Raw genomic sequence first — 25,566 nt, forward strand, 5'->3', positions numbered from 1 at the left:
TGCAAGATTTGCACATATCCATATTGATTTCATAGATCCTCTTCCACCGTCTGAGCTAACCGTTATTGCATGACAATTATTGACAGGTTTACCAGATGGCCAGAAGTCATACCTACTCTTGACATGTCAGCTCAGACGACTTGCAAAGTCTTAGTGCATAACTGGGTAGCAAGATTTGGCTGCCCGGTATCAATAACAACTGATCAAGGCCGATATTTTGAATTTCACTTATTTAAGGATTTAATGAAAATTTTGGGTACACATCGCATTAGAACTACTGCTTATCATCCTCAGTCCAATAGACATTGAGAGATTTCATAGGCAACTTAAAAGTTCAATAATGGCTCATAACAACCCAAAATGGACTGAAAATCTGCCTATTGTTCTGTTGGGTATTAGATCTGCCATTAAGAAAGATAAAAATGCTTCTTGCATTGAACTTGTCTACGGTACTACACTTAGATTACCGTCAGATATGCTGAATGCTACATATACTGAATCTTATGTGTCACAACTTCGATCAGTCATGCATTTAGTTAGACCTATTCCAACCTCTAGGCATATTCAATCACCAATTTATGTACATCCAGCACTTCAAACCTGTTCTCATGTATTTCTCTGTATCGATTCTGTTAAACCACCTCTAACTCCACCTTACACTGGTCCTCATACCGTGATTAAACGAATGGATAAAAATTTTATTATTGAGGTAAATAACAAAACGATTACAGTTACAATCGATCGTTTAAAACCAGCATATATGTTATCAGACTGTATAAATTCGCCTGTAATTCCTCAGTTTCCACAGGAAGTCTGCGAAGACTCAAAAATTGTTCCAAAACAAGTAGTTACCCGCAGTGGACGTCGTGCTCATTTCCCCCCCCCCAAAAAAAAACTAATTACTGTAATATGATTAAAGTTTTCTCTTGTGGTTTGCTGCAAATGTTACAATGTATAAATACTTGGAATAATTTTTTCTGCATACGTATTGAGTTATATAAAATGCTTATTAACTTTTCATTATTTCTGTTTAACTAAGTTATGCATTGTATGGGTATATATTCCAATCAGAATTGTAAATGTATTATTCATATATTTGTATTTCTTTTTGTACGTACAATTTTAAAGTATAACTGTTATTTGAATGTGCATATCTTAAATTGGAAATTTATAGCCAATCCCTATTGTGTCGTGACTGTGTCACTGGGGGATACTCTGTGGCAATCTAATGTTCGACTGCGTGCGCAGCCAATCCACGTCATGTGGTTTATGCAAAAACTGCTAGCGCGGCAGTGAACTCGCTCACTTCGCCCTTAGCTGCAGCATAGGATGTCTGAATTTTAGTTTAGTGGTTTTGTTATTCGTTCTCTTATTTCAGTTGTGTTTAAAGTTATGGTGTGTGTGAATAAAAGTTAGGTTTAAGGAAATGGAGTCATGTCAATTCAAGGATACACCAAGACATAACCACCACGCCACCATAGGCCCATGCCCAGTGAGGAACTGTGAGATAAGAGGAGTTACTCCTTATTTCTAAGCCGACTTTTGTGAAGTGCAGATACAGCCTTCTTCCCGTGTTTGCTAAATCCCAGGGCGCTTGCCATTTAGACATTAGATATTTTCACGTCATTTTTTTCAGGAAAGAAACGTGAAGTGCCATTGTCTGCTTTCTACTTGACATATTATTAGCTGCCTCTTTTGTTAACATATCTGCATGTTCGTTGCCATGGATTCCTGTGTGGCAGGCCCCCAGGACAAGATCGCATTTCCTCGATCTTGAACCAAGCAGCATTCTCTGTACACTCTGAACTAAAGGATTTCTACTGCGAGTTCCTGCTATTGCTGCGAAGCTTGAAGCTGAATCACTATATATAATGGTGCTATATTTAGATTGTTGGAGAGTATAGCGAATGGCTGCTTGCAGAGCCGTCAATTCTGCCTGGAACGCAGAATTTTGTGCTCCTAGGCGTTTTTTCCAAATATGAGTTATATTACTCTTAACCATTACACAGTAGCTGCTTCGCGTACCGAGCTCCGTTTTCGAACTGTCTGTGTACATGGTCATATCATACTTTTCGTGCAGTGTAGTTTGATTGAACAATCTATTTAGGTCAAAGCTCGCCGGATGGCACCAATCAATTGTATTGTATTTTTCGTAGTCTGTGCGTACGTAAATTTTATCCTATAGCCTAGATGATGTGTTCATTCACATGATGTGCGTTAAAGCCGCCTGTCTTTCAACTATCAGGTCTGTTGGTGGTATACCGGCTAAGACCTAAAGTGCTGCAGTCGATGTGGTTCTATAAGCTCTACAAATCATTAAAAGCTGCTGCCACTGCATAGATAGGAGACTTCGCTTCATTTGTTCCGTTAGGTTCGTGCCCCATACAGATGAGGCATATAGTAAAACTTTCTCCGCAACTGTCTTGTACCACAGTTTAAGAAGTTTTGTAGGCACTCCTCATTTCAGTGATGTTGTGCGCTTCATTGCATTTGTGAGAGTGCTTATCCTCTGTTTCAGGTCTTTGACATACGGCATCCAAGACAGCCTATTACTTATAGTCAGCCCGAGGTATTTCAGTTGCTGAACAATTTTTATTCGTATGCCTTGAAGTCTGAGGTTGGGATTTTTCTTCAGGGCGCTTTTGCGTCCAATCACCATTGCCTGTGTTTTATCAATTGAAATTGTAGGTTTGTGTTCTTTGATCCATTCACCAAAGATATTAAGACGGGCTTGTGCTCTTTTAGCAATATCATTTCTGCCTGCAACGAAAAGTAGGAAATCATCTGCGTAAGCAGTGAGCCTGGTCAGTTCATGGTTATCAAAGCAGTCAAACACTGAGTTGGCCACAAGGTTCCACAAAGTAGGACCAAGACAGGATCCTTGAGGGCAGCCCTGTGTAATGGTCTTTGAGACTACATCTTTGTTTATATTAATTTGTACCCTCCTATCTTGAAGGTAGCTGCGGACAATGTCAGTTAATGTACTAAGACATCTTATAGACACCAAACTGTGGATCACATCTGGCCGCCACAGTGTGTCAAAAGCACCCTTTATGTCAAGGGCTATGATTATGCTGTGCATATCCTGTCTTGCGTTGTTGACTAAAGTAATTATAAGATCCTGGAGAGCGCTTAGAGACAGCTGTAAGCTATTGCCATCTAATGGTTCTACATATGTAAGCTTTTGCTAGTTTCTTATACCTCTCACACCAGTCAGTTCGCAGGAATGGCCATTTGAATAGGTAATGTAACAACTCTGTTACTTTGTCATAAAACACAGATATGAATTCATCCAGCTTTCTGTGGAATTACAATCTTAATCTGTGTCAATTTTCTTAAATGACGAGATTAATAGTTTTCTTTAAAAAGGGCAGCATAACTTGCTTCCATACTTTTATAAATATTAACCATTTGGAATCAGTTTCTTAAATCCAATAAATATTAATTAGTCCACCTTTCCCAGAACTAGTCCACAGTCTTCTATTTATTTTCTCCTTATAAAGGTTTACATCCACAGGCTACAGGGCAGGTAGAATTGTTTTCTGTTTTGAATTTCCAGATGATTTCATGATGAGCATAACACTACTGAATTTTGGAAAAGAAAGGAAGTTCCAAGCATACTCAAGGCTTTTGTCCGTAACATTAGTGCTGTTGCTTTGTCTCAATATTGAGTGACAAAATTCACAGTGAGTGACAAAACTCCCAGCTTCTCTTATCCCTCAATAAACCACCAATGATTTCTAAGAGAACATGCAGATGAATACATAAAAGGGGTAAATAATAATAATAATAATCTAAGCTAGGTATGAACAAAAGCAAGGCATATTGCAGTCTATCTGCAGCAAGCACTGTTTTCAGTTTGGGCAGCATATGACTTTAACACAAAAGAAAGGCATGAATCTCTGACCCTCTCTATAGAATATAGTATTTTTGCTCACAGAGGAGAAATGCGAATGCTTAGATGATACAAAGAAGATCATAAGAATATAGTGAGAATTATGTTCATTTTCCTATTGGAAAATATTTTCTCTTTCATATTTAGTCATTAGAGAATATGAAGTATACCATATTTTCTATATTTCATTAAGACCATTTTTCATTTTCAAACAGAATTTTTATCATGAATTATGACAGAACAGCTTAGGAATAGTATCTGAAGGTGACTATTTAACACATAACAAGCTTCCCGCCAACAGGAGCCAACTTTCCTTTTTACGCTTGAACCTTACTCAAAATTAATGAAAAAATTAATTCATAATTAATTAGCTAAAAATTGACAGGACACTGAAATAGAAAATACATGTTTATTTCAGGTCCAGCTATGTTACAAATTCTATACGTAATTAATATTTTGAAACTCTTTCTCCATCCGAAGTACATCTTCTGTTAGATTTTCTTCCAGTAACTTTAAATGCTTCTTATAATCTTCTAAAGCAATAAGATGTTTCTCGATGTAATTGATCTTTTCTATAAAAGACAGTACCTAAGGAGAGAATCAGAAAATTTAAATCATATGTTTTCCTAGGCAAAAAGATATTTCTTAATTTACTCTGAAATTCATTAATCAACTGTGGGTAAAAATTTTAAAGAAAGTTAATAAAAAGGTTATTTTAACGTTAAATTACAGTTATATGTATAATTCCATTTCAAGACTGTAAATAAAAGTTCAGTTTAGTACAATAAACAAAAATGTAAAAATAAAAGAATTTTTATGAAATAAACTAAATAATTAGAATACTAATCGAAAATAACTATGAGTTTTCCATCTTTATATTTATTTATGTATGATGTATAAAGTAATTCTAATCACATACTTCTCTCAACAGCTGATATTTGCTATGTATTATTGTAGAACATGATTTGTGGATACAAACTACATTTGCGTTAAATAATTTTAAAAGAAATTTTAAATAATAATGTGTATAAAAATGAGTTAGAGATGAAATTAAAATAACAGCCAAATTTTTCTATTTGTGCTGTTAAATATACATAAGTTAAAAAAAGATATGAAGGAATATGAGGAAATTTATTATGCAAGATGGAATTATGCTACTTAACAAAAGTGCTTTTATATATATCATATACAAGACGCTGATGTAAACAACAACACACATACAAATATTCATAAAGGTTGCTTAATACATATTATTAACTTTTTCCAGCTTTTAAAGCACTTCCTTAGTTTATCAAATCAACGATCAGTTTTCTTAATAAGATGGTCTTCACAAAGCTTTTTTTTTAAACTTTATTTATTAAACAACACTATACAAGCATATAACATTTACCACTGCACTGATGCTTCTGTTTCACTACCATTTCTATTATGATGCTCATTTTCCCTGACTCTCTCCATCTTTCTCTAAGCCTGTGGTTATATTTCTGCATCAGGAGCTTGTTTAACTTGCACTGGCCTCTGTTTTTTATGGTTGTTATGTAAGGTTTACTCTATTTAATTAATGTTTATAAATTGTTATTTAATCAATAATTATTATAATTTAATTGAAAATTATTAGATAATTAATTATTATTTATTGAAATAATTAAATAATTAAAATTAAATAAAATGTAAAGAGATAAAATTAAATTTAATACGCGACTTTTAATATAATTTTATTGTAAAAAAAAATTTTCGAGAGAAAATTTCTACTGAAATTGTTATTCAATTACATAAAAGAAGCATCGCAGCATTCTTATTCAGGTCTCCGGTGCGTTCCGGCTAGAATTATGATTTATTACGAAAACTAAGAGCCGAGTAAGTACAAACTAAACTTTTTAGTACAAAAACTAAGAGCAAACTAAAGCCGAGATCCGGTGGGCTTCAGCCCAATTTAAGCCCTGATCGTAGGGGGGGGGGAGTTCTTTTATCATCACAAAAATTAAATATACTTAAAGCATAGCTGATGAAAATTCCAGGGCAAAACAGAATGAGAGTATGAGTGGGTGGAAACAAAAAATGAGGGGAATCTTGGTGAGAGAGAATGTTCTCTTTGACCGCGGCTCTCTGCTGATATAATTATAGCCATCAAGCAGATGCATGTCAGGGGTAAAATGAGTCCTGAATCTGACTCTACAGTCCCCACCCCATTACTGGATACTGTGGGAAAACGATGTATAGGACGTGCTTGAGCAGTTTATCTCAGTATTTCACTCTTATTGTACACGCTGTCACTTAACGCAATTTTTTAAGAAAATTTAAGAACACAATTTTTTTTTTCCTGCGAGGATAACTAACTGTAAGCATCGATAACAATACAATATATACGATGGTATGGCAAGAAATTTACACGTTTCTAAACAAACTCCCCCAAATTTATTGCTTTTCTTTCTAAGGGAAAGGTTTCCACATGTGAGTGAGGGGACTTTACTTGAACGTCTCATGTTCTCAAGAGTTCGTATTTCTAGGGAAATAGAGTACTGCAAGGTTTGCTTATTGTTAAACTAAAACTATTCTAAATTTTTTTTTCTTTAAATTGTGGTTCAGTTTTATAAAAAGAAGTACAGGAGCTCATCTTATTTAGGGCTCCGGTGTGCTCCGACTAAAATTTTAATTTATCTTAAAAATTGAGAAGCACCGGAGCCGGGCTCCGACACAATTTAAGCACTGGTCTGAATAACTCTTTCTCTAGGTACCGAGGCAAAAGGAATTTACACAGGTGTAGAAGATCCTTTCGCCCCGCTACTTAGACAACGAATTGTTCAGATAAGAGTTCTTTTGAGGAATCTGGAATAGATTATACTGGTCCTCTCCACCTCAAGTAGAAAGGTAAAGATTGGATAATTTTATTTACCTTACTGTTCACCAAGTAGTCCATTTCGAATTAGTGCAGTTACTCACTACAGATGCTTACATTCTAGCTTTAAGATGATTGATTGCAAGAAGAAGCAGGATTTCAGTTCTTTACTCTGATAATGGCATGAACTTTGTAGGGAAAAACAGTACATTTGAAACATTACACTGGGACACGATAACCATGCACTCAACTGCTCAGAATATCACTTAGAAATTTATTTCACCCACAGCAGCATAGTTGGATGGGAGTGGATGGTAAAAATGTTCAAGGAACTTCTGCATCGAGTGTTAGAAAAATCTACCTTAGATTATGAAGAGCTCAGCATGATCCTGTGTGACTGTGAGTTAGTAATAAATGCCAGACTTCTCACCTACACATAAAATGACACAAATGAATTGGTACCACTGACACCCAAAATGTTTATTTATGGAGGCAACTACAACGAAATTCTGGACAGTGTAGATCTATCTTTCTTGATAAAATGTATGAAGTATGTGCAGAAGTTACATGAAAATCTTAGACAGAGATTTAAAAATGAGTATCTTGCTCTATTACTCCGCAAGGGAGTACGAAAAACTGATGTTTTAAACGTTGGTGATATTGTTCTAATTAGGCATAACTATGTCCAACACATCGATTGGCCTCATGGAATAATTTTAGACATCTATCGTGAAAAAGACGGTTTTGCGACAGTAAGAACCTCCAGGGGTGAGAGGATACATCCTTTTCAAAGACATTATCCATTAGAAGTGTAGGCAAAAACTGATGTTGATGTCTTGAAGGCTTCTAGAAAAAGTGACACATCGGTTGGTGACATTCCCGACTCTTCCACTGAAGTGAAGCACTCTCCCAAACGTAGATCAGGAAGAACCATAAGAATCCCTCATCAAATAGCCTTGTAAACTTTTTTTCAAAAATTTAACTTGATTATTTTTCTTTTAACTGATTAGGATTTAAGTTTTATATTCATGAGTTTGAAAATTCTTCTTGCTCTAAATTTAAATTAGAAAGTTCAATTTGTAAATTTCACCCATGCAAGGGAGTATGTTAAATTAGACTGTAAAATAATTAATATCATTATTTAAGCTTAACTACTACTTCACCTATGATTTCCAACTTATGTTTTAGTTTTACCTTTCCTTGTTGTGGAATGGCAACGTTCTTTGAATTCAAAATGCTCATAGACGTTGAACTGCGGTGCTTAATCACCATGGTGCCTGGGTGCCATAGACCTACCCCTCATCGAATAACATGATAAAAGTTTCAAATTATGAGAAATATAACAATGTGCTAAATAATTAAATGAGTAAGAGTTTAAATTCATAATTGCTAATAGTTAAATACATATTTTTTACCTTAAGTACCTAATTACTAATCCATACATAATTAACAATTTTTTTTTTTAACAACTATTTCACAGAAGAATACATGCACACACAAGAGAAACAAAATACGAAGTGCGATGCCTTAGTACCACTAGTAAAAACAAAATGCAATCAGGAGGAAAAAAGAACAATATACAGTAAAGAATCTGAGCAACAATTTGCATAACACATTTACAAAATTACATATTACTAACATTTAGGATCGCACTTGGGCGTTTACTGAAATTGAGGTCCCTAGTATCATAACAATAGTTAACAACCACAGGATTGTCCAGAAGTTCCTGTTTATCATAAAATGCCCTACATAGGCGGCAATAAAAATCACAAAGATCCCCTATTCTTAACTCTTTACGAATTTGGCTATTCTGAATGTACCAGGGGGCATTACATATCATACGCAATACCCCGTTTTGGGCAGCTTGTAACTGCCTTCTCAAACTTTTGCACGAGTAAAATGCCCATAGAATGTAGGTCGCCGCTTTTTCAGATGGCCCAGATTTTCCTTTTACTATCGATAGGCAGGCTTGTGTCATCGATAATGAAATGGCCGTTGTTTATTGATTGAGAAGGTTTTAACGTTTTGGATTCGTGAAAATGAATATCACGAAACCTTGCAATTTAAAGGAATACTTTGCGGACACGAAGTAGAAACTGTTAACAAAATTTGCTTACTACTATAGAAAATCATAATCATTTGATAATAAGAGTATGTTATGAAGTATGTTATGTATGATACGAGTTATGAAAGTAAATGTAAAGATAACGTATGTATGTATGTGAAGTAAATAAAATCTTCTAGAACGCAAATGCTTTATTTGGTTATCTAGTTGAAAGTTTGGCCATTTTGTTCTATTTGTTCTTAAGTACTTATCAACATAAATTTTTATTAATTTTATTGCCTAAGATCTAGTTAATGTTTCAAGATCTGGTCCAAGTTAAAAAAAAATGTTTATAGACGTTCATATTCATTAATTTTGTTGCATAACGTGTAATAGAGTTCTGTTTGATTTTTATTTGGTTTCATTGTCAGCTATTGCATGCTTTTTTTTTTTTAATAGCTGATGCTTTACAAAACCTTCCATACCATATTAAACATTAAACAAGGTATACTGTGTTAGATTTGAAAATTTTTATTGTTTCTTCAGAAACTCAACAATTGCCTCAATGACTATTGTATTTTTCATCCTGTCTTATTGTATAATTGCAACCTGTTGATTTGAAATATAATAATTTAACAGTCAGTGTGTAAAGAAAATTCATTCTTTAGTTTTTTCAGGAACAATGTTTTTCAAAATAATCTTATAATTAAACACAACCAATTCAAAAAAAAAAAAAAAAAAAAATTCTGTTTTAAGTTAATAGTTCACTATAAAATTACATGCATTAAAATATCAGGAAGTTATAATAATGAAGATATTGACAGTTTCAGAAAACAGGAAAGTTTTCTGAATTTCTTTAGTTTTCTTTATTTCTTTAGTGATGTATAAGTCAATGCTACTTAGCTTGTATAATATTACATTACTGTCTATTTTGACTGGCACCACTAGACTAGCAGATAAGATAGCTGAACACTGGATGTTTGATCCAGGTACAAATACTGGTGAATGGGATAGCTGCATGGGAATTTTCCTGTTTCTCCTCAAGTATTATGTGAATACAAGTCAACTTCTCATAGAAATACCTTCTCAAAGGCATCCCTTTACCTAAGGTACATAGCTCTTACTGTACGTTACCTTGCTTTGTGTAACTTAGCATAGCCATCAACACCTTAATAATTTTAATACAAAATGACAAAAAAAATTTTTTTTGCTACCATATTACTGCAACAAATTTCGCAGGATGCACCAAACTGGGTCAACTATGTGTCTGTGCATATAACAATTCTTCAGTTTTCAATAAGCAGCATCACCATTTTTGTATGGTTTTTTTCCCCCTTTTTTTGTGTGTATTTGTCCAAGTTACAATGATTTTTATAACTCATTTTTATTTTTATAACAAATCATACTTTTTTACACGTGAAATTAATTTTAAAATATGCACTTGTGGAATTTGTCTGCAATAGATGAAATAGCAGTATGAATAAAATTCTGAAAAAATAAAGCTGTATCAAATTATAAAGTTACAGAAGAATGGAATTTGCTATGTTAGTTAAATTTAAATTACCCGGAATCTTTCTTCCTTCACTGTTGCTATACTGCCAAAAGAAAACCAATTATGAACAGCAGCATCCTGCAAACAAAAACTTGCTTGTAACAAGGTTTATTGATTGATTGGTACAGACTTTAATGGCATATTTGTTACCAAATGAATCTAAAGCAAACCAGTATGAAGGGTAGTTTTACAAGTTAACTTGTTTTCAAATTAGCAACTCAGTAAGAGGGATCATTCAGCTGTACTGACACTGCATGTTCTTTCTCATATCTAGTTATTTGGTTGTAACAGGCAGTTAAGATAAAAACACGTGTAACACTGCTTAATTTTTATGTATGGTAGCCCAGCTACATGGCTACAACATTTTTCCACTACTTTTTTTACACTGTAAACTTGGTTTAGAAAGTTATTTACCAAGATTTGGGATGTTGTATAGAAATATCATGTGGAACAACTACAGTCAAATGTATTGTTTCAGAAGAGAGTATATCCTCTTACTGAATCTTTTCCTGCACTTATTGTTTGATTTAATATTTCCAGTATAGTAGAATGACCATCCTGAAAACACAGCATCCTGTAGCTCTTTCTATATAATTCCATTCAGATATTCACACTTTTATTGTTTTATGTTAATGCAGAAGACAATACATATTTACATCTATTTCTGATGCTTCCAATTTTAAGGAATAATCATGGAGTCTATACTGTTATATAGAAGATGCTAAAAAAAATACTTAACAGGGAGTTTAACATTATTCAAGCAACAAAGGAGCTGAGGTTTATTGCATTTTTAACAATGTGTTAAAACTCATACAAGCATTTATTTCTTTTATTATAGATGTAAATCAATGACCAGTTCCTAAAGTATTGAAAGATAAAAGTCAAGAAAAAAAATTCTCAGTTCATAGTGCCAAAGTATTTTGTTAATAATGATAAAATTCAATTAAAAAAAGATTACTCATGTTATGTAGAACTGATGCTAAAATTCTATATTAGAAATTGTGTTAGGTAGAATTAAAGAATAAACAGTCGGGCAGAAATTTCTTAAATGCATAAAACATATGAAAAGCCATTATTCATCCATTTCAAAAATTGTGCCTTTTCTATCCAACTGTCTTCAAATCTGTGAATTCAGAAAAACTCTAAAATTGTAATTTTTTCCAGAGAAGCATTTCCATCCACAGAAAAATAAATGTTAAAAAAGAATTGAAATACAAAATTTGTGCATTTTATGCAGAAAGTGAAAAGAAAATCATTATTTCATTATAATTCTAATCATAAAAACAGATCTGCTCAATATTATTTTTTTAACAATAATAATAGAATACAAATATTTCTTTACTTTAAGTATGTCCAGTGATATTAAAAATAGTTTTAAATTTTGATTTTGACTTGCAGATGTCCCAGAGGAGTTGCATGAGATCTAAAATTTCTCTGAAACATAGTTTGCAAACTTCAAACTACTTGAAAACTTAATTATGTGAAAAAAAGAAATGTAGATGTAAACAGCAGTATTTAAAAAGTTTTAATGACCAAAATATTTTCATTCCATCAGATTATTTGTTTATTTTGAAGAAGACACTGTAGAGACATTAGGATTTTTTTGGAAGCTGAGAGACCTGAAAAACGAGCAATGCCACCATGGACCTCTCGAAAATGTGCCGAGTGTGCTGTTCATGTAGGCATGCTACGAAGGCACCATGAAGGCATGCTATGAAGGCAGGAGAAATACCTTATAACACAATCAGATAATAAGATCACAAATAGAAGATAAAAAAATTTTTTCTTCTGGAAAATTTAAAAAAAAAAAAAAAAAAAAAAAAAAAAATTCATACTGCATATAATACAAGCCTATACTACGAATTGTAACATATATAAAATTCTTGGATTATCTAATGGAAAAAAGTAATAAATATTAATCTTATATAAGAAGTAATAAATGTAAATATTTCAATAAATGAATGGATAAAAAATGGCCTTAAACAACCTCATGTTTAAATTACTTAGAGAAATTAATGCTGACAAAAACATTATTATTGAAACAAATGGTAGATAAACACAAATTGCCTAATGTATTTAATTTGAATATCTGTTTTGGAACGAAAGGTGTAAACAGCCTTAATGTGCTTAATAACTCAGATTTGTAATGCATACATTTTTATTTCCAATGGTAGACAAAAGTATATATATATATATGTACACACTATCAAATACACATACACAAAAATATATCACACACTAAATAATGAACAGAGAATAAGGAAGCCTATTTAGTGCTCGAACATACTATTTAGTGCCTTCCAGTAACAGCCACAGAGATCCTGTACAAAGAGAGCTATGCATTTTGCAGGTGGTGGAGGTTGTATCTTGGACCTTTATTACAAAGGATGATCACAGAATTTTCAAATAGAAAGGTTTCGCTGAATAATGACTGAGTCAAAGATAAGTTATTATGATGGAATTAGCCTTTGGGTATCGGAAATGGACATGTAGTTGGAAGAACGAAAGCTTGCTTTAAAGTACAGAGATTTCTAATACTTTAATTTAATATATTTTAAAAATATTTTAATAATATAATACTTTTCTAATATATTTATTTTATAATCCAAAATTTTCTAATTAACAGAAAGGTACAGTGTAAGTTTCAGTGATCAATTGTCAGAAAGGCTTCTTCTGAATGGCTTAATAATAATACAAGGAAATAAGCTTATTTTACACATGCCTTATGGCATGAGAAAAGGAACTTCTGAAGTATATTAAAAAATAAAAAGATATACATATATCATAGAAATGATTTTTAAATCTAAACAAAATTACTGGTTATCATTTTGGAAACAAAATTCAATACTTGCTCCTAGTAAGACCAACTTGTGAAAGATTTTTTGCCAAACTGCAAATCATTGTGTAAGGAGGAAAATTTCCAATGAAATTTTTAATAATATGACTAATAATCGTAAGATACTACTTTTTGATCAGTAACATGGGTTGTTTGACTAACTAAGAAAAAAACTTTAAATTGCATCAGTATTAAAACGAGCTAATTAATTTTAAATCATAAAATACAGTGAACCGTCTGTAATACAGACAGGCACAGCTGTTATAAAATTTTTTCTATGAAAGTGGTTGTCTTAGGGAGAGCATAATTGATGCCAATGTTATTTATGTTGTTAAATTACAACTTTTGTCGTCCTGGTACTCTCTGTCTATATATTTTGAATCTGAAATAATGCATTCAGCATGGCATGCACACTGGGTGTAAGGAAAGAGAAGCAACAGAAACTGGAGAGTATGGTTAAATGATAAAAACCAAAGCCTTAATACCACTATTGACAGAATAGAGACCAAAATGCAAATAAGAAGAAAATTTCCTTAAAAGCTAACAATGAAGAGGGATTAAAATTAGAATCAGTGGTTAAAACCATGGGATTTTTATTGATATAAAACATCAAATGCCAAATGAAGTGGTGTCTCCTCCCCCCAGTATAATTTTTTGATGTGGAGAAATGGAAAACATGATTTTTTTTAACTAGCAATCGTAGGCAATCCAGAATTTATGAATTTCTTTTCTTTGAACATAATTTTGTGTTGTTCAGTACTAAATTTAGGACACGCATCTCTGCTGTTTGGAGGAAACTTAAAAAAGAACTCTGTGAACATAATTAAAAAAAAAAAAAAAAAAAAAAATATGGGTCACTAAAATAAATAAAAATTCAGATTGTTCTTGTGTTCTAACATATGTAATTATTACTTCAGTAGATTCTAATATTTATTTTATAATCATGCATTATTACTACTTAGGCAACAATACAGACATATATAAATTTTCAACATTTTTTACTGTCATTACATGCACAATTGCTATTTTTTATTAACAAGAGAACTGAACAAAGCATATCAATACTTTTGTATAAGCAATATGAGTAAGTTTCTGTTTATTAAGACTTTTAAAGTTCTCATGATGAATTAATTCGAATAATGGAAATAATTGACTGTAGCATAGAGATTTATTCGTACTGCGTCCACTCTCGCATACAGCAAGAAAAAAAATTAAATATGAAGAGCGGCCCTTATCAATTCCACAAGATTTTCCATATACAACCTTACCACAATTCCACATAAAACATAAACAAAGTATCAAGACTTCATAATCGATTACAAAGTGCAAAATCGTAGGGATTCGTAATCGATGAGGAAAGGAAAGTTTGGGCCATCTGAAAAAGCGGCGACCTAGAATGTAATGCTATACTTACTTGGTATTTCTTTATTAGCAATGCTAATTTTAAGCTACATTTAACTGAATAAATAGATGTCAATTTTTAATGTTATTGCATTCATTTATCTGGAGAACTAGTTCATTTGAATGATAATCGAACCATGAAAGTTGGTGTAGATCTTTCCAAAACTGAGCCAATAATTCCTGCAGAATTCTGAAGAAGATTACAGCTCTTTATTTAAAAAAGCCATCAGTACTGAAACTGTTTTATTTTTGTGCTACAGAAAAAGTCTTTCATTGATTCCTACTACTTATCTGGGCCCTCCAATTTTAAGAAGCCATTTAGAATGCTATAAGTACAACCTTCCTGCAAGTAATTGATGCAATCTATATAAATGTTTTGACAGCCATATTCAGCTGACCATATTATGTCTATTCATACATACTTTTTTTGGATGATCAGGATCCCATAACTTGGAAATTAGTTCACTGCTTACTCTTATATAGTAAACAGATCCCTAATTTTAATTATCTTTTTCAAAATGCAAGGAAAAAACACACAAACCAGTAAGAATTAATTTATATCATTAAAACAAAATATGGCTCATCAATATTCAATTGGGTTTGCATCAAATGAAAGCACAGATGTTATGAGTATGTTGCCACATCCCATTTACTCATAACTGGCACTAAATTGTGCTGCTTGGTGCTAGTTTCACAGTCGACAGAGTAATGCATAAGTACACAAATTACATGTTGATATCCTTACTTGATGGTAATTCGCAGATACTTTTTCACACTGTCAAAATCTCAGATATGAAAACAAGAAATTACTAAGAAAAAGTCTGGGAAATAGGGAAGCTAAGAATCAGCATTATGTGTAATTCATTTAGTTTTAGAAATATTACTTTCAGTTTGGTAAACAGCACCTTATCTTGGCAAAAAAGCCCTCTAGTTTCTGCTATTTTTGTTTCAGCTCTTCTTGTAAACAGCCAAATAAAGTTACATAATAGGGTACCTTACTTTTTTTTCCTCCTCCAAGTAGCTAACCATAATGATTCCTTGGGAACCCTTTGAAACAGTGATCCAAACTAAACCAAAAGGTCTTCATATTCTTTTGCACACTTTTATCTCTTGCTGTGTACTACTCTGAACAAGATACATATTGAAAAATCTATGTTTCATCATAGTTCACAAATCAGTGTGCAAAGTACTGCAGACTATAGTTAAATGTCACTAAACACCGCCCTGAAATCTCCCTTTCGTATTTGTTTTTTGCTCAACAATAAAAAATTGCTGCACTCATGTCATGCCCAAAGTCTATTCTTGTGCTGGATACCCTTTATTCATTCATTCGAAATGCCTACAATCTCAGCATTTTCATACACTTTTATTACTTACTTTAACCACAACAGACTTTTCAACACATAAAATAAAAAATCTAAAAAAATGGATCTTTCTTGTGCTACATGATATATTTATAAAGATACAGAAGTTTTAGAAAGAAATGATTATATTTTTCCCGCAGTTAGTTGTGGCGTTAATAATATAAAGAAATGTTCTGTTAAAATTTGAAAGCAGATGAACAAATAATTCCATTGTGGAATATGTAAACAACTGGCACTTATTAAAAAAAAAAAAGGGTCTCTTAATATGTATTACCAATGGTACAAATTTAATAGTTTTATTCACACCGAGATCACTGGTGTATGTTAAATGAAACACATTTTATCATTTTATTACTTAGGTCAGCAATATTTTTATCCTAAATTAGCATGAATGGGCATATTTTAATCCATGATTTAATATATTTCATACTCTATTACCTTCATGTATGCTTGACCAGATTTTTGACTACCATACTGATCACCTGCTGATACATCTTCTTCTTGATTTGCATTCGTAACATTTTCCATATCTACAAAAAAACAAATTAGGCATTTAAATTTTAAAATCAAAGATTCTATTATTTTTGAAGAGGTTATAAATTTGAAAATTACAATGACCCAATAAAACTGAACTGTAATAAAAGAACACCTTCCTTTAAAACCCAAGACTTACAGCAAGTCTGTCCACTATGGTGGGCAAAAAAACATTTTTTCTTATTTTTCTATCCTTATAATAAAAATATAAGATATACACTCCAGATAAGTTGCTTATCGCACAAATATGCAAGATGAAATAAAAAGTTCTCATATAAAAACATATCTTCCATTTGCATATTGCACTCGCAGTTTTGTCATCAATGTTTGTTATTAGTGAGCTGTAAGTCATTAAAAAAAATTAAAAAAAAAAAAAAAAATCAGTAAGTGAAATATTTTGATCTGATCCCATAAAAGTGGAGTTTTGACTACCTCTAGAAATGACCACAGATGTTGTTCCTCAAGAAAAGTATTTAATCACTGCCAAATTGTAGCAAACGTAAGCATGGATCATTTTGGGGCTGTTATTTCTTGTATAAATCATTAAATACAGCACAAATTAATGGAGAACTTATTCACAACATCAACAAGAATTATATCAACACAGAATCACCTATAATTACCATCAAATTCAGTGAAATTAGAGGTGGGAAATCGTTTTACCATGAGAGGCCACATTTAAATTGGGCTGTAAGAAAGGAAGCACATCATATGTTGATATACCTATAAATGTGACTTTTGTGAAATTACTTTAGTTTTTGTATAGTTTTATCACTTTATTGCATTTTATAGAAATAATGTAAAAAACATCAAGTGCCATTTATTTAAAAAAAATTTCGGATTTGTCGGGACTTCGGCGATTCTGGATTATTGATTTTTCCGGATTATAGATCATCAGTTTAAATCTGGTAAGATGGCATGCAGAAATTATAAAATTAAAAATATGAAACCGTCATTTATGAAATAAACAACAATTATGATATAAAGGGTATCAAAATTTACAAAAAAAAAAAAAAAAAAAAAAAAAAAAAAAAAGCTTAATATTTATTTGTTTACTTGATTAAACATTTCTTTCAATGCAAGTTGTTTAAGTTGCTTCGTTTTATGTGATAATACTTTCTCTTTAATTCTATAAACAGACATAATTTCTTGTTCAGTTACAAAGTTCTGCTGTTCAAGTCCTATAATTGCTGTGTCGAGAATACCGACTAATTTGTCAATCGAAATTTTTTTGTTTTCAATAACCTCTGTGTCACTTTCTTCACTATCGGAAGCAAATTATAATGACGAGGAATTTGATTTAAATCATATCAAAGACGGAATACATCAAGATGAAATACTACATTTAGTAAGGAATTATAAACCAAATAAAATGAAAACATCTGCCCTGAAGATAAGGACAGTGCTGACATATCAACTTCCAATTCATTGCGCGCCGCAACATCCCCACCCAACCACCCACCCCCGCCGCAGAGCAGCGTGAAATTGATAAACAGATTTCAAAATGGTTAGAGAAACGAAGGATATAACTTTATCCATTTTTTGCAGCGATTCCACTTTTGTTTAATGGACTTTAAAGCATACTTTCGCTTTGTAGATCCTTTACATTTTAGTATATATACATCGAAAATTCTATTTCACATAATTGAAAGTTCAAGCTTACTTTTATAAAATTGCTCTAACAGTCTGCAAAAAATAATAAACCGGATCCAATTTGAAGATTAAGAAACAACGCAATCTGCAACATTAATTGAATTAGATAATTTTAGCTTAGCTTATACCATCCGTTATACATTAAACGCGCATGCGTACCCGTATTATGTGCATGCGCACATGAATATTCGCAGCCGTAAAGGTCTTGCGCGTTGACACAAGCGCAGAAAGTTTGTAGCTTTGAGGACCAGATTATGGGTGTCTGAATTAACGACTTTTGACTGTAAACAACTACGTATATTTAAATTCTGTTTCAAATAAAAAATAATAAAGAAGTACTTTGCAATAAACTTATATTATAAGGAAAAACAATAGAAAAGTAACAATATAAAAAACCATAGCAACAATATGTAAAATAAAGTTAAAACCCGATGGAAAATTTAATTTAGTAGGATATTTGCATTTGTTTCTTGCCTAAATGTAACTAAATATTTGGTTCAAGCTTTGTAATGTGCAGCTTTAACCTTTGTAGATCCTCTGAATAAGATTCTGAAATTTGCGTTCTTAAACTATTGTAGTTTTAATGTTTGTCATGAGGGAAAATGTTGACTCGCAGTAGTAAGTACTTCCAAAACAGATAAGTAAACAGCATGCATGCTCTCGTAGGCATGGATATTCAACAGTACTTTTCCAGATTTCCATGGGATCCTTTTTAGTATCAAAACAAGATTTGATAATACTATCTTCCCATAACTCAAATAACTCTATTTGTAGTTCCATAGCAGCTTTAGATATATCTATGAAATGTGATTAAAATGCTAGTTTCATAGCAGAAGTGTGCTTGACAAAATTCGAAAATCAGTATATTCTTCTATTAAAAAATCCAAAACACCCACATGTTCACCAAATGCTTTATTTTTACTCATTCAACATTTTTGCTAGCTCCAGGAAGTGTTCTGCAGATACATCCGAGCAAGAAAGCAATGCTTTGAAAAATGTTAATTTTTTTCGAAACGCTTGGATCTTTTACCACTTTCATATACAGTCAAAAGTTGTTAATTCGGACACCCATAATCCGGAATGATCTATAATCCTGACCTCAGAGCTACAAACTCTTTGACGCATGCGTGTAAGACCTTTATGGCTGTGAATATGCATGTGCGCATGCGCATAATACGTTTACGCATGCACGTTTAATGTATAACAGACGGTATATGCTAAACTTACCTAATTATCTATTTCAGTTAATGTTGCAGATTGCGTTGTTCCTTAATCTTCGAATTGGATCCGGTTTATTATTTTTTGCAGACTGTTAGAGCAATTTTATAAAAGTAAGCTTGAACTTTCGATTAGGTCAAATAGAATTTCTGATATATATTTACTAATATGTAAAGGATCTACAAAGCGAAAATATGCTTCGAAGTCCATTAAACAAAAGTGGAATTGCTGCAAAAAATGACCTAACCATTACGAAACCTGTTTATCTGTTTCACGCTGCTCTGTGGCAGGGTAGGGGGGGGAACGCTGTGGTGAGCAATGCATTGGAAGTTGATCTGTCTGCACTATCCTTACCTTCAGAGCACATGTTTTCATTTTATTTGGCTTATAATTCCTTACTGAATGTAGTATTTCATCTCGATGTATTCCATCTTTGATATGATTTAAATCAAATTCCTCGTCATTATAATTTGCTTTCGATAGTGAAGAAAGTGACACAGAGGTTATTGAAAACGAAAAAATTTCGATTGACAAATTAGTCGGTATTCTCGACACAGCAATTATAGGACTTGAACAATGGAACTTTGTAACTGAACAAGAAATTATGTCTGTTTATAGAATTAAAGAGAAAGTATTATCACACAAAACGAAGCAACTTAAACAACTTACATTGAAAGAAATGTTTAATCAAGTAAACAAATAAATATTAAGCTTTTTTTTTTTTTTTTGTAAATTTTGATACCCTTTATATCATAATTGTTGTTTATTTCATAAATGACGGTTTCATATTTTTAATTTTATAATTTCTGCATGCCATCTTACCAGATTTAAACTGATGATCTATAATCCGGAAAAATCAATAATCCAGAATCGCCGAAGTCCCGACAAATCCGAATTAACGACTTTTGACTGTATACGCTTTGTTTTAACCTACAAGCAAATATTTACATTATTTTGTTTCTTCATCATATCAGATAAAAATGCAATATTTCTGCAACATGCATCATCTGATAGATCACATAATTTTCCCTGTTCTTGATAAAAATTTAAAATTTGTTGTTGTAAAGTTAAAACTTTTATCAAAACCTGTCTTGTGATAGCCAGCGAAACTTGCAGTAGTACGATACATCAACACTGTACATTTTTTTCTCTAAATTTAGCACCTGCCAAATTCCTTATGACACATTGCATTTACGCGATTATAGTTCACAATCAAAATAGTTCTATCCAGAGTGTCTTGCAGAATGGTTATTTTGCACAGATTTTGCAAGTGCTTACGTTATTTAATTCGATTAATTTTCAAATTGTTGTAATCTGTATAATTAAATATCACAGTAAAAATATATTTCAGGATGCCTCATGGCGAAAATTGGCTACAAAGGCACAATTTCACAATAGCCGCTACACAAAAATAAAATAAAAGGTTAAAGAATTCTACAAACTATGTCCATGTACACATCGATATATATCACTATTAAAAAAAATCAGACAATTGCACATGCTCTTGACTTTGTCCATATGCACATCGATCTATTTTCACTTAAATAATAATAATAATAATAATAATGACAAAATGTAATGTTACAATAAAGTTACTCATCAACAAAATTTGCAGCCAATCAAAGCTCGATACATTGCATTTAAAATCGCACACTGAAATATCATAAAAAAGGAAATGCATGTTATTGCATATATGCACTATAAGAAGGAAATATCATATTTAGAAATTTCTGTGTCTTCAGTCCGTAGCACACAAAATTCCTTAATAAAATCCAAAAACTTTCTACAATTATCTGAACTAGAATATGCATACTGCTGTCACCACATAAATTTAAAAAAGTAAGAATAAAAAAATATCCTCTGTAGTGCCGGACTGTCGGTGGCATTTCTTTCATGAACCTTTCTTGCGACAAACCCATTCAAAGCCATCTGAATATCTTAACATTCGACCATACATATTTCCTTCATACAAACAGGGCACTTATAATGACTACTAAGTAAGCCTTCATTTACACACCAGTCAATTAATGCTTTTTTATCCTTCCATTCCAAATCGTACAGAAACTTCAGATTAAGCTCATCACATGCAGCCATTTTACAGTCTAAAGCACAAAATAAGCAACGTACTTCCTAACTGACATCCAATGCAGAAATAAGCACTTACAAATAGTTTCCCATCAGTCAAAGTCACCACAATCACGTCATAATAGGGTTTCCATAACATTCAACTACTCTTACTACAAATCAAACAACAACTTACAGATAAATGAAACAACTTGGTGATAAGCCAAGGGGCACCGTAAAATACAGATTATAACAATATTAATTAATACATGATCAATACAAGATACTATCAATACAAGAGCTAGAGGTTGCCCAAGAAACTCACGGCAGTACATTCCCCACTTCTGACCTATACAGTACAAAGTCGGTAATCCGGACTCGTCGGAACTTTGGCGATTCTGGATTATAGATTATCAATTTAAATCTGGTAAAATGGCATGCAGAAATTATACAATTAAAAATATGAAACCATAATTTATGAAATAAAGAGCAATTATGATCTAAATGGTATCAAAATTTAGGAAAAATAAGCTTAATATTTATTTGTTTACTTTATTAAACATTTACTTCAATGTAAGCTGTTTAAGTTGCTTCGTTTTTTGTGCTAATACTTTCTCTTTAATTCTCTCTTCTATAAACAGTCTCTCTTCTCTTTATGCACATTCGTAGCAGATGCGTGCATTAAACGTGCATACGTAAACATATTATGTGCATGCGTATGCATTTACGCATGCGCATAAAGTTTGTAGCTTTGAGGTCCAGATCATAGATCATTCTGGATTATGGACGTCCGTATTAAAGACTTTGTACTGTATTATGTGTAGTGCCCAGCTATGAAAAATTCTAATACATGCAAACAAGACTTGTTTTCAGATGCAATACACTCATTTTATCATTTTATTGTTAAAAGTAAAATAAATACAATTTTTCCAAGCTTCCCCCCCCCATCTTTACCCTGAGGAATAGCCAATGTGCATACCACAATAGCAATGAATAAGTTAATATAAATTAAAAAAAAAAAGTGTACAAAATTACATAGCTAAAGTACATTGCAATTTCTCAACAACTTTTTTTTTTTTCCCCTTTTTCTTTCTTTTCTTTTTCTTTTCTTTTCTTTTCTTTTCTTTTTTTTTTTTTTTACATATGTCTAAGGACTAGGGAAAGCAGATGTACACCCCCAAGAAAATCAGATGTCATCTTAAGGATAAACAGAAACAAAAATTCATTTTTCCTATCAATTATTAACTTTTTCATTTTTTACATAATACTAATTTCCCATTCAAGATAATAAATAGCATATGCATCATTGGCTTTTGGCAGCTTTTATGGTACTATTCGGTTTCGAGGGCTGTAAAAAATCGCCAAACTATTGTTGATGCCAATGCTGCCAAAAATAATTGCGGCAAGAAAGGAAGTATAATAGTAAATAACTATTTAAGATTGATGTTTTAACTTAGATGAAAGGTTAATTTGATATAATACTTTTTTTTATTATTATAATTTATATGAAAAAGGCTAAACATGACTGAATGGAAGCATGAGTAAATAACTATTTCAGATCATTACTATAATTTATATAAAATTGCTAAACATAACTGAATGGATGCCTGCATCGCTATTTCGCTACCAACTTATCACTAAAGCATAATTTCATCTCGTTGGTTGTTAAAACGTAATTTTCTATAATGAATGATGCCTTTTCTTTGAAAATATTCTCGGTAAAGTGCAGAATCGCTCACTTATTTGTTTGTCGCTTTTTACAAGGGTAAAAACAATTGGATTTTTGTCAATTTTATTTTACTTTTTAAATGAAAATAGGTCGATGTGTACATAGATAAAGTCACGGGGGTGTGCAGTGCCATTTTTGTGCAATTCTGGGATTTATTTTTAAATGAAAATAAGTTGATGTGCACATGGATACCGAGTATGTGCAATTCTTTAAAATGCGTCAAGCGGTGAGTGATTCTGCACTTTACCCAAAATTCTATTCCAACTTTTCATTATGGGCAATTCCCAAATTGTTAAATCCATAGGATATCAAAAAAAGGATTTAAAATCAAAAAAGGATTTAAAAATTAAACTAGTGGCTAATCTTTGGAATATGGTAACAGGTAGTTTTGCGACATTTTGGTAAGGTGATAAAGGTTACTAACTAGGACTTTAGCAGCGTACATGGATAAAGTCAAGAGTGTGTGCAATGCCATTTTTGTGCAATTCTGGGATTTTTTTTTAAGTGAAAATAGGTCGACGTGTACATGGATACCATGTATGTGCAGTTCTTAAAAACGTGGCAAGCAGTGGGCGATTCTGCACTTTCTCCCAATTTCGTACCTAATCTTCATCATGATTAAGCACTTTTGTTCCATAAAAGTTCTAGCAAAAGCATAATTCGGCTAGCAGATTGTTGGAAAAAAATGTTGAGTAAAAAAAAAAAACATGCCTTTACTTTGTGAAAACAAAACTAGCAGGTTGCTGTAGCAGGGTTGGTCACCAAATTTTTGCCAAATAATCGCCAAGTTACCATAATCCAAAGATTAACCAGGGTATGTACTTTTTCGTGATCAGGTAATTTCATATATGTTCTTTTTACCGGGTTTAAAGATTCAGAAAATTGTTATGCATTTTCGTGAAATTTTTCTAATTTATGAGAAAAAAGCAGTGTACATGGATATAGTGAAGAGTGTGCGCAATGCCATTTTTGTGTAATTCTGGGATGTTTTTTTAAGTAAAAATAAGTTGGCATGTACATGGTTTATGTGTATGTGTTATTTTGAAAAACGCGTAAGGAGTATGGTATTGTGCACTTTTTCCCAATTTTGCAGTGAATATTTGTCATGATTAAGCAGTTTTGTTAGATAAAATTTCTAGCATAAGTGTAATTCGGCTAGTAGATTGTTGGAAGAAGTGTTCAGTAGATAAAAAGAAAAGAAACATGTCTTTACTTCAAGAAGACAAAATGGCGGCGGGAAAAAAAAAAAAAAAATAGAGGGTTGCTGTAGGAGAGTTGGTCGGCAAATTTTCGCCCAAAAAAACGCCAAGTTACCATAATGTAAAGATCAACCCATACCCTTTCCAAATATGAACATTTCCCCGTATTAAATAAATAAAATATCCAAAAACTTTTACCTCTACATTATCTATTATATTACAAACGTCACTAACTAATTCATACCTTTACTTCATTACAAATGGTTACAAATACTTAGTGTCAAATATTTAAATTATTTCCATGCACGTTTACGCAAATTACTTTACTTCCACCTTACATTTAGAACAATGCATAAAAATAATATCCTCAAATAATTAAAAATATTAACTTACCTATTCTTCTTCAGAATCTTGATTACGTGTCCGATAAACTTTTCTTATTTCTTTCAGGATCTTTAAAATCATACTTATAGTTCACACCAAGGTACCAGGTAAAATAAATAACTTAATAAAACATCTTTACTTCTATCTCGCACAACCTTTTTATATATTTTAGTCTTCAGCACGTAACCATCAGATGATGATGAAGGGTAATTCATTTTTCATATGAACAACGTTCATTTTTGCCTTTATTAAGCGATTTTAATTTCAGAAGTAGTCTTCATGGCCATCTATTGTCGTAACTTACATTTAAATCAGATATTTTAGTGCATCAAATACAAATTCAACAGTATTTTATACTAAATTCACTACTTAGTTTCAATAAACATACGACTGAGTACTGCATTTAATGAGCATTTTTCCAAGCTGTTTTACAGAATAACTGCCTTCACATACTTAAAAAAGAATTGGAAATTTAACAAAGAAAATGAAACACAAAAATTTTACCTGCCGGCAGAACTTCGTGTTTATTTTTGGATATAAATACAATATCATTGGGTTCAGCGTTAGTCAAATCTGTCAACATTTCCTCTCTGGTTGGAATAGATGGTCTTGCAGGAAGATTAGTTTTCCTTTTAAACATTTCCACCTTAAAATACAAATCTAAACCAATAAATTTCTCTAAACATATAATTCAAACCTTCACTACGAAAACTGATTAGCAATAACAGACCTGACTTCTATAAGTTACCCTTTGAAAATGTAAACATAAACATAATATAAAATCATCAACGCAAACGATCTTTTTGCTTGCTAACAAAATGAAAAACATATGTTGGATGAAAAATTTTCATATTAAA

The 25,566-nt window shown here is 32.0% G+C and overlaps 1 protein-coding gene across 1 annotated transcript; it reads right to left on the reverse strand.

Moving 5' to 3' along the window:
• Positions 1–4,290: 4,290 nt before the first annotated feature.
• Positions 4,291–25,509, reverse strand: LOC146999169 (uncharacterized). Its single transcript, XM_085818222.1, has 3 exons — positions 25,214–25,509; positions 16,367–16,458; positions 4,291–4,483 (listed from the first exon to the last, which is right to left on the reverse strand). The coding sequence occupies exons 1-3, from the start codon at positions 25,347–25,349 to the stop codon at positions 4,334–4,336; spliced, it is 378 nt and encodes a 125-aa protein (XP_085674348.1). The 5' UTR covers positions 25,350–25,509; the 3' UTR covers positions 4,291–4,333.
• Positions 25,510–25,566: the final 57 nt, after the last annotated feature.

Source organism: Stegodyphus dumicola, chromosome 1 (assembly GCF_044657685.1).
Source record: "Stegodyphus dumicola isolate Sdum_Otavi_A_Nest chromosome 1, ASM4465768v1".
Taxonomy (NCBI): domain Eukaryota; kingdom Metazoa; phylum Arthropoda; class Arachnida; order Araneae; family Eresidae; genus Stegodyphus; species Stegodyphus dumicola.